Here is a 15573-nt window from a genome sequence, read left to right as displayed (position 1 = left end):
GTGGGGCTCGGGCCACGCGTCGCAGTACGCACACCTCGCCCGCGCGCTCGTGCGCCGCACCGACGCCACCGTCCTCGTCCTCTCGTACCGCCTGTACCCGGCCGCCTGTATGCGCGGCCAGCACGCCGACGTCGCCGCCGCCCTGCGCAGAGCCCGCGCCCTCTTCCCCGCCCGCCCGCTCGCCGTCCTCGCACACTCCTCCGGCGCACACCTCGCCGCCCTGGCCCTCCTGCGCGCCGCGGAGGAGGACGCGCCCGCGCCCCCGCTCGCGGACCTCCTCATCGCATCTGCAGGGCCGTACCATCTCATGCACCACTTTTTGTTCGAGGCACGCAGGGGCGTCGCAGAGGTCTCCCCCATGCTCCCGGCCGCGCGCGCAGACGCCGACCCACGCCAGTTCATCGTCACCTCGCCGACCTGCGTGGCGGAGACAATGCGCACCCCCTTGTACGAGGTGCCGGGCTTGCGCCAGAGGCCCGCCGTCCTGGAGGGGCAGCTGCCAGCGACCAACTTGCGGCTGCCGCCCGCCAAGGCGGGACAGGGGGGCGCCCTCTTCCCGAGGACTTATGTCGTCACGAGCTCGTGCGATACCGTCGTGCCGTGCTATAGCTCCATTCGATTTGCGGCGGCGTTGCGGGAACGGGGGTTGGATGCTGAGCTTCTCGTGTATGACGGCATGGAGCACGTTGAATTTGTCACAGACTGGTTCGGTGGTGGGGGTAGGGATCGAAGTGCCGTTTTTGATGTGGGCGAGGCGGATCGGGAGAGGAGGAGGAAGTACAGGACGATACTGCATGGGGAAGCGATGGCGGACGTCTGTGAGGGTGGGGACGCAGGAGAGGGGTCGGCTTATGTTAGGGATGTTGTTAGGATTTTGAACGAGCTGGTTGGGAAGGACCACGAGGAGGGAGAAGGGGAGACCCGGGGAAGCGACAAGGAGAGCAACGAGGATGAGCCTGTTTAAACAACGTGGAAAGCGTGGCTGACTGCGAGATGTTGGGGTGTGACGTGCGGTGCGCCAGGTATTTCGCGATAGGGTGCACATGTCAGTGTAGTTTTCGGCACAAGGCGCGACCGGTAGAAGGAGACATCCGTGTCTATGACCAACCACGCATCGCGCCGCTCCGCCTAGTGCAGTATAGCCTTTAATTCCATACTAGCTCCCTCTTCTTTTCGTCGCAGCGGGCTGCCATGAGCCCGGCTGAAAGTCCTCTCCCGAGCCCTGTGCAGTGCAAAGAGTGCAAAGAGTGCAAGCCGTTGCGCATAAAACCATCAAAACGTTAGTTGACATCTTTCTTCCTCCCGCATTGCACTGGAGCGCTCTCTCGTTACCCTTACCGTTGGGTTCTCTTCGGGATTCATCGCCCCTCCCTCGCCACTGGCTTTCACAGCCGCCCCCCCTTGCGACATTCCCGACGCCACCGCCGCATCCGACGGGGAAGCGGCATTGGTCAGCCTCATCATGGCCTCCTTCCTGCGCCTCGCCCTGGCCTCCTCCTCAGCCGCTTGCAACGGCTGGCCGCCCGCAAACTGCCTGAGCCTCTGCTTCTCGTCCTCTGCTTCAAGGATGGCGACCTTCTGCGCGAGGCGTTGCTGGTTCGCTTCCGACATGGCCAGCTCCTCGCAAGTTGGGGTTTCATCGCGCCGGTTGTGCAGCCAGCTCCACCATTCGATGGCCATGCGGTCGGAGGAGTGCGTGATGTTCTGGTCTTTGTACTCGACATAGCGCCGCTCGGGCTTGTCAGAGGCGATGAACTCAGTGTAAAAGAAATGGTGTTCGTCCTCGCCGACGAGCTTGCGCGAACGCAGCCAGTCCCATGTGCGAGAGAGGCGGGTGCGCCACATTGCGAGGAATGCTGGTTCGGTTTCGAAATTGTAGTGGGGAGGAATTATGTGGGGGCCACATCACACTACATGACTAGGCGTAAAAATGAGACTGTTTTGGGTTGAAAGCCTCCTAACACGTAAATTTGAAGCATACCGTTTCAGTTCGAAAGGTGGTCACATCCAGCGTCGCCCTCCCAGAAGTACTGGATCGGAATATTCCCCTCCAGTTATTCATGGAAACCGACATCCTGCCCTGACGGCAACGGCCTTGGAACATGCGAAGATTTCAAATCAGTCTGTAGATTTAAATCTCCTGTCAACATCTCCTTGCCGTGGTCTCGCCGAGAATCGCCCATTCCTTGCATGCATTCGTCGACATTTCGGTACAGTAGAAGTAAAACGCTCCGTTCACAACCAGGCCGCGCTTCCGTGGTGTGATCCGATTGCTGAAATGCCCATTCAAGCTAATCGTAGAGTTATAAGAAAGCATTGCGAGATCATGTGTTTACAAACCGAATCTTCGTCGCCGAGCAACGGATTTGGGAAAGCACGCGGTCGGTTGTCAAACAAAAACTGTAGCAATGACTTCACCTGCCTTCTTGTTCCTTGTATGCGAAGTTTGAATCACCTGTATGTTCCATTCGCGTCATGCTGTGTAGGCCAACAATTCGCACCGCGAAGGCTACGGATTAAGACACGAGTGAGTTGCCCTCGTCGTGGCTGATGGCACAGTGGAAAAGTGTTCCGCCTCAGTATTCCATGAAGAGTTAGTTAATGGTTAGTTTACTTATCGCTTTCTCGCTCTACGAAACCCCGAGCTACATGCGATACCATCCCCTTCTCTTGATGTCTGGCCTCTACACAGAGGCCGAATACCTTAGGACGCAGGTTCAACGTCCATGTTAGACCCTGACCCGTCTGCACTGTCCTTATCTTCCGTCACCTTGCCCCTCTGATCTCCTTCCTCCGGCGAGGCTTTGCCTTAGGATGGTGCCTCAGTCATTTTCTCATCCTCCTCTTCCTCCGTCCGCGTCTTGTTCAATCCTTCTATTTGCTTTTCCGGCTGCTGCTCTTCCGGCTGTTTCTTCTCCGGCTGTTGCTCTTCCGACGGTTGCTCTTCGGACGGTTGCTCTTCTGGCTGATGCTTTTCGGGCTGTTGCTTTTCCGGCTGCTTTGAGCCCACTTCGTCGCTCCCTGACCCATCGTCTTCGACGGACACATCAACTTTCTGTCGTACTTCCAGCGGTTTCTTTCCTCCGACGTCAGCAGAGGCTTTTTCACTGACCTTTTTTTCACCACTTGCAGGCTCATCCTCATCTGAACTCGAGTAGCTGTCAGAACCGTCAGAATCATCCGACCCATCGGATGCGTCGCTCGATTCCTCAGCGTCCTTCTCCCGTCGTGGCACTTTCTTATGGGTCAGCGTCTTGCCTGCCGCTGCCAATCTATCCTTTTTGACAGCCTCTGCTTCGGTGACTGCCTTCTTGTCACTGCCCGACACTTCCTTGGCCTTTCCTTCGCCATCATCCTTTGAAACGTCCCCGCGAGGTTCGTCCTTGGATTCCGACTCGTCAATGTCATTCATCACAGCCATCCCTGATCCATCCTTCTCAACAGGCTTTGACCCACTTGAGCGAACTTCTGGAACGACAGTTGATTCTGGATCCCTCTCAACAACATTCTTATTCCTTTGCGTCTTGGGCTCTACTTCCATGGGCTCCGCATTCTCGGCATCTGCTTCCCTAGCTTCCGCTTCCCCATCCCCTTGGCCAGCTTTTGATGTCTCATCTTCGACAACGGGTTTTTCTTCTCCTGGTTTCTTTTTGGTTGGCTCCTTTTCAGCTGGAGGTCTCACTTCTTCCTCGTCCTCCTCTTGATCGCTTGACGGTTTCGGTTTATCAGGAGATTCATCCCCCCCTGCCTTGGCCGCACCTTCGGCATCTTTTGGCTCTGTATCCGGTTCGGCAGTGGCTCTCTTTGGGCTGGTTTCAGAGTCGTGGTCGTTCTTGGAAGGGGTTAGGTCGTCGGTCTCCACCGGCTTGGAGGCAGCGGCCTTTTCGCTCTTGACCAACTGGACATCATCCGGCCTATCCGCGGAGGCATCATCAATCTCAATGACCTCTTCAACCTCCGGTTTTGGCGATTTATCATGCATCTCTTGAAGGTCTTCCTCTCCGCCCTCTTTACTGACTGATTTCGCCTTGTCCTGAACAGCTTCCACGTCTTGGACCTCTACCGGCTCCACGTTGCCCTTGGGACTGGCAACTTGCACCTTGGCTAGCAATCGTTCTATGCCTGCAACTCGCATGTCCACTTGCTCCATAAACACCTTCATATCGCTGCGCGTATCATCAACAGCCAGCAAAACGCGTTGCAAATGGTCCGATCGATGCACAGAGCGCTCCACGGCCGACAAGTGTCGCGACAGTCTCAACGTGATAGTGTCCCTCAAATCGTCCACCATGGATCGTACCTCGGTACTAAACGCGTGGAAGTCATCCCGCGAAGCCCCCCCACTTACAAGAACCGGCATATCATGCTGCGCCGCTGCGGCTTTCCTTTTTTTAGTGGCCGGCGTCTCTACATGCCTCGCCGCGCCGCGTTTCCCCTTGGCAGAGCCGCCCCGCGATGCCTTCACACGCCACTTAAGCCCATGCTCAAGATTGACCCACTGGTCGGTACCATCCTCGTCGTACACGACGTGCACGTTTGCGCCTTGGCACGCCTGAATCGTGGCCGCAAACCACTTTCTGTAGTTTGGCCAGTACAGCTCGATGGTGGTGCCCACGGTGGGAAAGCCCTTCGAATCGCCATTGGTGTCCATAGCGGTCCCCGCGGAGGCGCGCTTTCGCTTTCCGACCGACTGGAGTGAGCTGCCGGCCTTCTGCCTGGAGATGCTATGCTGACGTAGGGTATCCTCGACGTCGTAAAACAGACGGCGGCGGGCGGTGACGGAGTCCTCCGCAGCCTCGAGCAAGAAGCGAGCGTGCTGAACAACCCAAGAGAGCTTGGGCCCCTTGTTAAACGCGGCCGTGTTTCGCGCGAGCAGGCGCATATCCTCGAGATAGTCCTCGGACGCCGCGTAGCCCTTGGCCTTGATCTTGTCCCTGATCTGGTTCAAAAAAATGGGCCTCTTGACAATGTCGGTGTAGGCCTTGGTGGCAAGCGGGACGGTGAAGTCGACACCGGTGTTCTTGGGGCGCGAGAGGTATGTGGCGCCCTTGGGAGCCGTCTCGCCGGTGCGGACGCGGACAATCTTGAGGGGGGGCCCGTTATCTGCAATGTAGGCCTTCGCGTCGCGGACTTCCTTCTCGCATTCGAGCAGGAGTTGGGAGAGGGCGGTCTCGGGGTCGCCTTTGAGAGACTCTTGACGACGGCGTTTGGCCTCGGTCTCCGCTTCGGCCTTCTGGTCGAGGTCGCGCAGCTCGCGCATGATGCGGGCCTCCTCCTCCTCCAGGTCATTGAGCTGGACCTGGGCATCGCGGCTGGACATGATCCTAGTGGCGGGGTAGGCGGGAGGCGGAAGTGCTGGTGCGGACACGGTGGGTTTGGCGGGAAGCAAGGGTGCGGACGGATGTGCAGCAGGGCGGGAGGGTTACTGAGAAGCGAGGTTGATCACAAGGATCAAATTATACGCAGACGGAAAACGGTACTTTTTGGGGCTTGGTGCCACATGTAATTACGACGCTGGCGCTACAATTACAGGCCAGTGGCCGGTCTTGTGTGACCACAACGCGGGAACTGCCACAGCGCAACCAAATCGTCTCGATACAGAGACACGTCTTATTCATGAGAGCCTGATGATGACGAAATTTACCGCCTTACGAGTTTTTACTCTCACCCGCTCTAGTCTACCAAAACTCTGTCATTCAAAAGTTGCTCCCCGTCTACCTCACTCTACAACTTCCGTCTCAGCCTTTTTAACCTTCTCCTCCCCCTGCCCCTCCCCATCCCCGCTCTCTGCCACCTCTGTCGCCTTAGCCTCCGTGTCTATACTCTCCGTGTCAATACTCTCCGTGTCAATGGTCTCCGCGTCAATAGTCTCCGTGTCCCCCCTGGCCTGGTCGGTTAGCACGTCCACGTTGGCCCCCATCTTCTCCAGTTGTTCGTTCAGGTTCCTTTGCATATCCTCCTGTGTCAAATCGGCCATCTCATCATTGAGCGATGGCGCCGCTTGTTCCGGATCCGGCACCACTACCTCCGGCGCTGCGATATTTGGCGACACTAACGAGCTCACGCGTCTGGCGAACACCGCCGTGTCATCCAATGGATATCCGGCCGTCAGCAACGCCAGCTCGTAGACCAGTGTGCATGTTTGCTTCAGCTGGTCCTCGTCTCCGCCGGCTGCGCCTTCCATCTGCGTCTTGATGTCCTTCACGATTGGGTGCTTGGGGTTGATCTCCAGCGTCCGAGACTTGACCATAAAGCCCGACATCCCAGGGTCGTTGAGATTTGCGGACCCAACTTCCTTCATGTACCTCTCCATGGTCGGAGAAATACCAAACGAAGACTGCGTGATCGTTGACGCCGATTCAGTTAGGCGGTCGCTCACCTGCACCTTACCGACCTTGTCGCTGAGCAATTTCTGGAAGTATTCCACCACCGCCTTGTATTCCTCGACCAGCGCCTTGTCCTCCTTCTTCTCCTCGTCGGACTTGAGCTCGCCAAGATCCAGATCGTCCTTGGTCACGTCCACAAACTTGAACATGGTGTCGTCCTTGTCGTCAGCATTGCGCTTGGTCTTGAAAGTGATCACCTTCTGCACTGTCATCTCGTCCACCGGTTCAGTCAGGAACAGTACCTCGTAACCGTGCTTGCGAAGCCTCTCCATCGCTGGTGCCGATTCCCCGGCCGCTCTTGAATCAGCGGCCACAAAGTAGATATCCTTCTGACTCTCCTTCATTCGGGAAACATATCCATCAAGATCCGTCAACTTCTCCTGGCTTTGAGTGGACGGCCATAGGGCGAGCTTCATTAAGTCATCCGTGTGGTCATCGGTTTCAATGATACCTGCCTTGATGTACCGCCCAAATTGAGCCCAGAAGTCCTCGAAATCGTTGTTGTCTCTCGCTTTGACCGCCTTGAACATGTCGACGGACTTGCGCACCAGCCTCTTCGATATGATGCGGAGAACTCTGCTCTTCTGCAGAATTTCTCGACTGACGTTGAGCGGTAAATCCTCGCTATCAATGACACCCTTAATGAAGACCAACCAGCGCGGTAGCAGGTCCTCGAACTTGTCCGAAATGAAGACTCTCTTCACGTACAGCTTGAGCAAGCTGCCCTGATCTCCAAACATGTTTTGCCGAAGGTTAGACGGCAGCGTCTTGGGGCAGAACAGTAAAGCGCGGAACTCAACATCACCCTCAACAGCGAAGTGCGTGTGCGCGAGAGGATCTGAAAAGTCCTTTGTGATGGTCTTGTAGAAGGCGCTGTACTCATCACTACTGATCTCTTTGGGCTTCCTCATCCACAAGGGCTTCAGCTTATTCACCTGGGACCATTCCTCAACTGTCCGCGGCTCGCGCTTCATCTTCTGCTTGCCCTCGGCATCCTTCTCATCACCGTCCGGCACCTCATCATACTCTGTGCGAGATGCCCATGAATACACTGGGAATTGAATAAACTCTGAGTAACGCTTCATCAACTCTTCCAACTTGTAGTTTTCCAAAAACTCCTTGCACCCCTCCTTGACATGCAGAATGATCCTGGTGCCCGAGCCATTCTTAAACGGCTCGGAGTCGTCTTCTCTGATGATAAATGAGTTCTCGGCATCTGACTCCCACCGATATTGCTTCGCATTAGGATCAGTATACGACCTAGTGACAACCTGGACACTATCAGACACCAAATAGGCTGAGTAGAAGCCAACACCGAACTGGCCAATGAGATTCATATCCCCGCTGCCGTTCTCTCCGAGAGCGTCAACAAACTTGGAAGTGCCCGACGTAGCGATTGATCCCAAGTTATTAATCAGCTCCTGTCTGGTCATACCAATACCCGAATCCTCGACAGTAATAGTGCCCTTTTCCTTATCGGCCTTGACAAAGACCTCCGGCTGCCCGCCATCCGTGCCAGAGCTAAGAGCGAGAAACCTCTTCTTATCGCAGGCGTCAGACGCATTGCTGACCAGCTCCCGCAAGAAGATGTCCTTGTTCGAGTACAGCGAGTTGATAATCAGGTGCATAACGCGCGACACCTCCGCCTGGAACTCGAACTTCTCCTCCGCGGGCGGCGCTTCAGTCTCCGCGGAAGCTTCGGCCATCATGCGCGGCGCGGGCGCGAGCCGGCACCGGCGGCTGACGGCGGCATGCAAGCGCGTCGTCGAAGCGGGGCAGGCAAAGGCCGAGCGGCGCAGCAGCACGGGGGCTTGCGCGGCGACCGGCGTGGCGGGGACGAAGGCAGACATGATGGGCGAATAGTCGGCAAAGGTGGCGGGGACGCGGGCGGCTGGCGGAAAGGAGAGAAGCGAATGGGGTGGTGGTTGCGGGTGATGCCAAGGACGCCGACGGGGATCGGAGGAGCGGCGCCTTGGGCTTAAACGCTCGCGCAGCGACGAGTCAATCTCGAGCGGGCTGACGGCGCACGCATCGCGGCGGCAAAAAATTCGCACATTTTCACGGCGCGGTCCACCCGTCGTCCGTTAGCGGTTTGATCTCGCGGTAGCACCAATGATGCGCGGCCACGCGTCTCTGGAGGCTTCTGGAAAGGACAGCCTGTCCCCGCTGGGTTGTGCATGCGCCAGACGCAATGGCCGTACATCCCCGCCCCACCTCAACCGGAACCTCCCACCTTTTCGCTTGACCCTCCTCCTCGCCCCCCCATCCACACGCAACTGCAACCCACACCACCATCGCAATGCCCCCCCTTCCCGTCCCCGCCTCCCTCCCCCCGCCCCGCGCCCCCACATGAGCGCGTCCTTCCCCAGCAGTTCGGGCTGGGAGCCGTTCGGCTCCTCGCAGCAAGCGCACGCTTTGGGCTGGCGGCGCCAAGCGACGCGCTCCGTTCCTCCCGCCTTCGAGAAGACGTCGCTCCCCTCCGCCGCGACACCAACTCCGCCCTTCTCCTCTGCAGCAGCGCGCTGGAACCAGCAGACCGCCGCGCGTCCCGCCCCGCCCGCCTCGCGCGCCGGCGCAGCCTTCCGCCATCACGAGCGCGACACCAAAGTCCTCGCGCGGTACGAGGCGGTGCGCGCAGATATCCACGCCGTCGACGCCCACCTCTCGCGCCTGCACGACGCCGTCGCGCGCGCGGAAAGCAGCGCCGCGGAGAGGCACGAGCAGGTCGGCCGCGAGCTCGCGCGCCTGCAGGGCGTGTGCGAGAGCGTCCGGGAGGACCTGAGGGAGCGGGACGAAGCGACGCGCCAGCGCGAGAAGGACCGCATCACCCGCCGCGAGGAGGACAGAGCCGCACTGGAGACGCTCGTCCAGCGTCAGTTGGACCGCAGCGCTGGGGAGATGGTCGCCGCCGTCGAGGACCGCGTCAGACTCAGCCTCACCAACGCGGCCAAAGCCACCGCCGCCACGCTTCGCGCGGCCGTTGCCGGCTTCGCGCGAGAGGCACGCCGGCAAGGGGAGGAGGCAGCGCATGTGCCGGAGAAGGAGAAGCCGCGGTGGAGCATCCCACTTGTGCTACCGATCGTACGCACAACCCGACGCGGCCGCATGAGAAGACCTACACGGCAGGCAGAGGCCCGCATATCTCATGCGGACGACCTGTACGCGCTGCGTGTCGCTAACCGCCCACGCCCGACGTCTCTGCGCGAAGCCTCAGACGACCGCGGGAATCGCCCCCCGTCATCCACGTCTGAGTCACACCAGAGCGAGGAGCGCGAAGGGGAAAGGCCGTCATCGTCAACAGGGGACAGTCTGTTCGGCGAGCCCAGCATGATTTGCACGCACCCCTTGGCAACACAAGGGGGGCGTGCGCCAAGGTCGGCTAGCCCGTCGGAGTCGGACAGCCTGCCGCTCGGGCCTTACATGCATACGCCCGAAGCCGCGGGCCGGAGCTATAATGTTAGGAGCCCACGGACAGGGAGGTTCTGCAGGTTGCCGGGTGCAGACGTACCAAGGCGAAGGGCTAGGGGGAATCGCGTGCGGGGGCAGCAGCCGCTCAGGGTGAACTCGCGGCCCAGGACGCGACTCTACTTGAAGCGGAAGCGCGCGTGAGGTGGGGAATATGGTGAGCGGACCAGTGGGAAGTTCGCTAACTAAACGTGGTGTACGAGAATTGGCAAGGCGGGGAAGGGGGGTAAAGTGGGGACATCATAGTCAGTTGTGGACAAGTTTCAGAATTTATACTGGAGGTACTACGATATCTGGAGCACAAAGCTCCCTATTTCGGCATTGCGCACTGAAAGTTTAGGGACACCCGTGAAACTTTCAGTTTTCGCTCTCTGAAAAAGGCCTACACTGTACAGATTCGCACTCAAGGGAGCACATCAAATCTAACGAAGAACGGGTAAGGATACCTCCAATATGCTGGTTCTCTACTTTCTCTGCCCCTTGGTGTGAGCTACTGGTCGCTACTCTACAGTACCTTTTGTCTTGATGTGAAAACTGGAAGCCTGGCGGGTGTCCTTAAACTTTCAATGCGCACTGTACAGTACGTAGGGTTTTGGATTGGAATTCTGAATCTCATTTGGTGATCCAAAATCAGTGTAGTCGTCATGTCCACGGGAGACGTCCTCCAAATCTGACGAGGTCCCTGCCAGGGGTCCCTGCCAGGGGTCCCTGCGAGGAAAACTCTTAATTCTGTCGATCTGGTCCCGAGAAAAGCAAAAGAGAGTTAGAGAAATGTAAAGTTTACTCGGGCTACCAAACCGCGCTCACCCTTGTAGATCCCGGCTAGCGCCGAGACCACGTACTGTACAGTAGTGGTCATTAGTTTCGTCCGACGCCGCCCCTCCATCGTCACACGCATTAGGCCCTGCTGCTGCTGTGGCGGCAGGGGCCGCCAGCGCCGGAACCTCGGCCGAGGGGCGAGCACAGTAGAGTACGACTCTTGACCATGCTATACTGCGACAACCCGGAGGGCGCGAGGTCACAGAACGGCCGTCGCCGCCGACTTAAATAATGCACCGGAGTGCCAACTGTAGTTCAGTACCATACTAAGCATGATGCTTAGTATCCTCCCCTTTTCATACCTCAAGCATGGCCACATCGAGAAATTCATATGCATCTCGAACTACTGTAAGTGTATGGTTCGAGTCGCCAGATTTGGATATTATCTGGGGTGCAAGCCCTGTGTAGGCAGTCGGCTCTTGTCCCTTGCGGCGCGGGTAGAGTTCAGTAAAGGGTGGCCGTAAAACCCTCGTAAAACCCTCGTAAAACCCTAGTGCGCACAAAGCGCTGTGGCTGTCTACCGGGATGTATGACGCACTCAGTCGCTGTCGCGAATTGAGGCGACGTGCACGCGACGTTCGGACAAATGCGATGCCGTACAGTACGTAAAATAGGCTGTTTTGTGGTGATTTGCCACTTTCGTGTCCACGAGTGAGCCACAATGTGCTGCGTGGGCAGTCCGGCCTTTCACCTTGTGATTGGTGATGCGTTAAAAAGGTTCTGAGTACTGTACTGTAGCTTCCGCTGCTTTGGTTGATCTGTATGCGCGCTCCCGACGACGCTGAAACGCCCTCACCGGCAACGGCAACCACAGAAACCGCCCCGTACAACGCCAATCGTAATGCATACCAACACTCGAGATAAGAAACGAGATTGCTCGACTGCTCAATCTCCTTCCTCCACTGGAGTGGGCCATCAGCATTTGCCCCAACCGTGGATGAGGGCAAAATCCGGGCAAGCGAATGGCCAGCCCACAAAAAAATATCATCCAAAGTGTCCCCAAGTGTTGATATTTATCGATGTGCGATGGATGCGCGCGATGGATGCGCGCGATGGATACACGCGATGGATACACGCGATGGATGCACGCGATGGATGCAGAGTCCCTGCTTTTTTCAATATATGCGTCTCGCTCGCGAGGCGGTATCCTATCTATCCTACCGTGGCAGGCAAAGCCATGGAGCTAGACTCCAGCTAGAACTGGTGCACAGTGTCCGTCGAGTGCCACGGCACCCCGTGTGACAGCCATCGGCACACGTGCAGCTGCGGTGGAGCAGCAGGCTCCGCCCCCCCGCACGCCCACTGCGCGCTCGCCAAGTGGAGGTCCCAAAGTTGCCAGCCGCACAGGAAGAATCTACAGTATCAAATAAACAAATCTCTGCGACGGCCCACGCCCAACTCCCCATTTACAATCTGCAACCTCGTCACCATCTTCCAAGCCTCGCATATATATATCATTCCATTCCATGGCAAACAGCTCCACTGCATCAAAGACGGCAACAGTGTCGCACCCCGCCCATTTATGACCACCCCCGCCCTGGACGCCTCGCTCAAGTGAAGGGAAACACACCTCTCCTACCTTTAACTCCCCTCGTTTCCCTCCGATGTCATCCTCATCCTGGTGAAACCCTTCGCCTCTTCCGTCTGCGCCTCCCCAACTCAGCGGAAACCTCCCTACCTCCCTTTCATCACCACCCACTCAACCACCCTACCCCACGCCATGTCCCTACCCAAAGAAAGGACCCCCCCGCTGACCTTCGCCCTCCCTCCCTTCCACTCCACCTTCACCCGCGCCCGTCGCACCCTCTCCTCCCCCGCCGCCCCGTCTCTCCTCGTGCACCACCGCACCGTCCGCGCCTCTCTGAATGGCCACGCCAGCTCCAACGGCCACTACACCCCCGACGAGCCCCCGCCCAACAACGGCGGTGGCGCTCGCGAACACCGCCAACACGGCCACAACCATACTGATGAGGACGTCGACGAGATGTTCTTCGACGGCCTCTCATATCCCGCAGAGGCCCTCGAGTGGTGCACCACAAACCCACCCTCTTGGAATTTGACCAGCAAGTTCAACGCCCTGCTCGACAACCGCAACGAATCCGCCGCGTCGCCGTTCTCCGCCGACGGCGTGTCCACGCGCATCTGCGCCGGCGATCACAACTTCTTCGCCCCCCGCGTCGAGCAGGCCTTTGTCGACACATTTCGCATGTCCTCGCCCTACATTAACGCTCATCAGGGCCTGGTCTTTGTTATTCATGTGCCGGGTGCGTTGCTGGAGGAGAGTCTGTTCGCCTCCGTCATGGAGGATATCGCCCTCATGCGCATCGTCGGTATCAAGCTCGTGCTCGTTCTCGGCCCCCAGATGCAAGTCAACCGCCGCCTGGCCACGGAGAGGATGCCCACCAAGTTCGTCGACGGCATTCGCGTCACGGATGCCCGCACATTGCAGATCGTCAAGGAGCTCGCGGGGAGCATGCGATTCGAGGTTGAGGCCACGCTCGCTAGGGGAGTTACCAATATGCCTAGTGCTAGTCGCATCAGCATTGTCAGCGGCAGCTTCTTTTCGGCCCAGCCGGTCGGTATTATTGAGGGCGAGGACTTTGGCTTTTCAGGTAAGGTTAGGCGCATTGACGTCGAGTCTATTAATCGCCGCCTGGATCAGGGCGACATTGTTGTCATTCCCAATATAGGGAGCTCGCCGTCGGGGCAGCACTTTAATTGTTGCTCTGAGGAAGTGGCGTCGGAATGCGCGGGTCAGCTGAATGCGGAAAAGTTGATTTTCATGGGGAATGGCGAGACTTTGTTCGATACGCGCTCGGATCATACGATTCCAAACTTGACGCTCAAGTCCGCTGAGAGATTTTTGCGACTGCGAGCGGGGGGGCTGCCCCCAGACTTTAGAAAGGCTCTCAAGTATTCGGTGAACGCGCTCAACAAGGGCGTTCGTCGAGCGCATATTTTGAATCGCTTTCTGAATGGCGTGCTCCTCATGGAGGTGTTCCATCGCGATGGAGTGGGGCTCATGGTTTCAAGAGACTTGTATGAGGGCTTTCGGAGAGCGCGATTATCAGACGTCAGCGGCCTCGAGGGAATCATTAAACCGCTCGAGGAGCAAGGTATTCTGAAGCACCGTCCGCGGACGACGATCGAACGGGATATCGAACAATTTGTAGTGATCGAGCGGGATGGAATGATTATTGCCTGCATGTCGCTAGCAAAACTTGAAGGGGATCCGCTGTGGGCAGAGCTGGGGTGCCTTGCTGTGCACAGAGACTACCGGAAGCTTGGAAAGGGAGACGCCATGTTGGGATTCACGGAACGGATGGCTTTCGACATGGGCGTCAGGCATCTCATCATCTTGTCGACTCAAAGCTTTGATTGGTTCAAGGAGCGTGGATTTTCTGAAGTCGCAGTCGAGGAGTTGCCCAAGACCAGACAGGAGAAGTACGACAAGAGTAGAAAATCGAAAATCTTCCACAAGCTGCTTGAGGGAAGCCGAGCGGTACGTAACAGATACATCATTGGGAAGTAGTTCCAAAAGTAGATTCAAGTCATGGAAGGTCGATCCTTGTCATTTGATGCTATTTGAATTGGAGTTTGCACGCATTGTCGTCAGTGCCACGAAGAACATGTCGTTTTATGCTATTCTATTGGTCATGGTGGTTGCAGTTGCTGTGCAGAGTCGGTTCAACGGCACAGTCTGCAGCCAATCTCAAAGAATGCCCCTCGTTGAGAGTTGGCAATGCTGTTTGTCATTGATATGCCTCGAGACTAACCACGTTTGACACTTTTCTGCTTGCGTTTGCGTTTTTTCTCGATTTTTGAAGGTTGATGAAGCCGAAGTGCTAAAACATTTATGAGCTCGCTACTGCTACCCAAGCAGTGAGTGTTCCTTGTCAGATGCCGTACGCAGCCTGTACGCAAAGCCGAGGACGCGTAGCTTTTGTGCCATACTGTACGCGCGAAGAAGACGTATACTTCATACAACATCGATGCAAACCAGTCATCTCAAAATTTCTTGCGTCAGTGCCACAGCTGGTTGGCCCGTTCAAGTCTATTCTTAGCAATGATGAGTTTCGTGCTTGTAGTCATCGGAGATCGTAATTAGCGTCCCTTACATTCCCTTCTCGTGTCCTGCTTGTCAGTTGGGAGAAGAGGGCAAGAAGAAGCTGCTTTACGGCATGTTCATTGCTCGAGACGTCTGCAGTGGCAGACGACTGTACGGTACCACACTGCACGTCGCAGGACCCCTCGCATGAGTCATCACACGTCAGGCACAGACCAAACTTTGAGCATTTCTCGAAGTCTGAGAACTACATACTGGAAAATGACGGGAGAGTTATGGAGTTACCGTCAATTGAGATCAGATGTGCTCAAACAACCTATTCGGGTTAGCAATCGCAAAACAGCCCACAGCTTGTGGACTCCACACAAGTTGTATGGCACGCGCAATGAATAGCGCATATATTCCATGAAAATGTTTTCTTGAGATGAACAGGCTAAGACCCGTCCGCACTCATGAGTGTTGATTCATGTACATGTGCGCTCCTTCTACCCATAGCTATAGGACCCTGCTCCACAACCGGAGGTTAAGCGATTATGTAGTTGGTCCGTATTGCCCTGCTGCTCGGCCTCTACCAGGAAACTCTTTCCAGAGCCTTGCTTTCAAAAAGCCCTTCCCGCACTCTAGAGGTCTAAAACATGAGCTCATAGACGACTAACAAGTCTGTATGCCCTGAACTAACTACATGGAGACGAGCTCTTGTTACAAACAACTCTTGGAGAGAATTAACAACCAAAATCCCTCTTCGCTAAAAACTGCACGTTCGTGCACGTTCCCATTGCTAATATCTACTAGAAAGATGTCTAATTTATTTCCTTGTCCGAAGTCCAGCTTCCTGCA

The 15573-nt window shown here is 56.8% G+C and overlaps 4 protein-coding genes; 1 reads left to right on the top strand and 3 right to left on the bottom strand.

Moving 5' to 3' along the window:
• Positions 1-897: 897 nt before the first annotated feature.
• On the bottom strand, positions 898-1845 carry CHC_T00008982001 (hypothetical protein). XM_005712990.1 is given in 3 exon segments: positions 898-1156; positions 1157-1222; positions 1339-1845. The coding sequence occupies 2 exon segments, from the start codon at positions 1843-1845 to the stop codon at positions 1157-1159; spliced, it is 573 nt and encodes a 190-aa protein (XP_005713047.1). The 3' UTR covers positions 898-1156.
• Positions 1846-2594: 749 nt separating this feature from the next.
• On the bottom strand, positions 2595-5260 carry CHC_T00008910001 (hypothetical protein). XM_005712989.1 is given in 2 exon segments: positions 2595-2809; positions 2810-5260. The coding sequence occupies 1 exon segment, from the start codon at positions 5258-5260 to the stop codon at positions 2810-2812; it is 2451 nt and encodes an 816-aa protein (XP_005713046.1). The 3' UTR covers positions 2595-2809.
• Positions 5261-5569: 309 nt separating this feature from the next.
• Positions 5570-8236, bottom strand: CHC_T00002029001 (hypothetical protein). XM_005712988.1 is given in 2 exon segments: positions 5570-5719; positions 5720-8236. The coding sequence occupies 1 exon segment, from the start codon at positions 8234-8236 to the stop codon at positions 5720-5722; it is 2517 nt and encodes an 838-aa protein (XP_005713045.1). The 3' UTR covers positions 5570-5719.
• Positions 8237-12136: 3900 nt separating this feature from the next.
• CHC_T00008357001 (N-acetylglutamate syntthase, MCP-like) lies at positions 12137-15387 on the top strand. XM_005712987.1 is given in 4 exon segments: positions 12137-12172; positions 12334-14172; positions 14498-14530; positions 14531-15387. 3 exon segments carry the CDS (start codon positions 12137-12139, stop codon positions 14528-14530), a joined length of 1908 nt encoding a protein of 635 aa, XP_005713044.1. The 3' UTR covers positions 14531-15387.
• The last annotated feature ends 186 nt before the right edge of the window (positions 15388-15573 follow it).

This window comes from Chondrus crispus, genomic scaffold (genome assembly GCF_000350225.1).
Source record: "Chondrus crispus Stackhouse genomic scaffold, scaffold_122, whole genome shotgun sequence".
NCBI classification, from domain to species: Eukaryota; Rhodophyta; class Florideophyceae; order Gigartinales; family Gigartinaceae; genus Chondrus; species Chondrus crispus.
The sequence above is the reverse complement of the archived record's forward strand: the minus strand, read 5'-3'. Positions and strand labels throughout refer to the sequence as shown.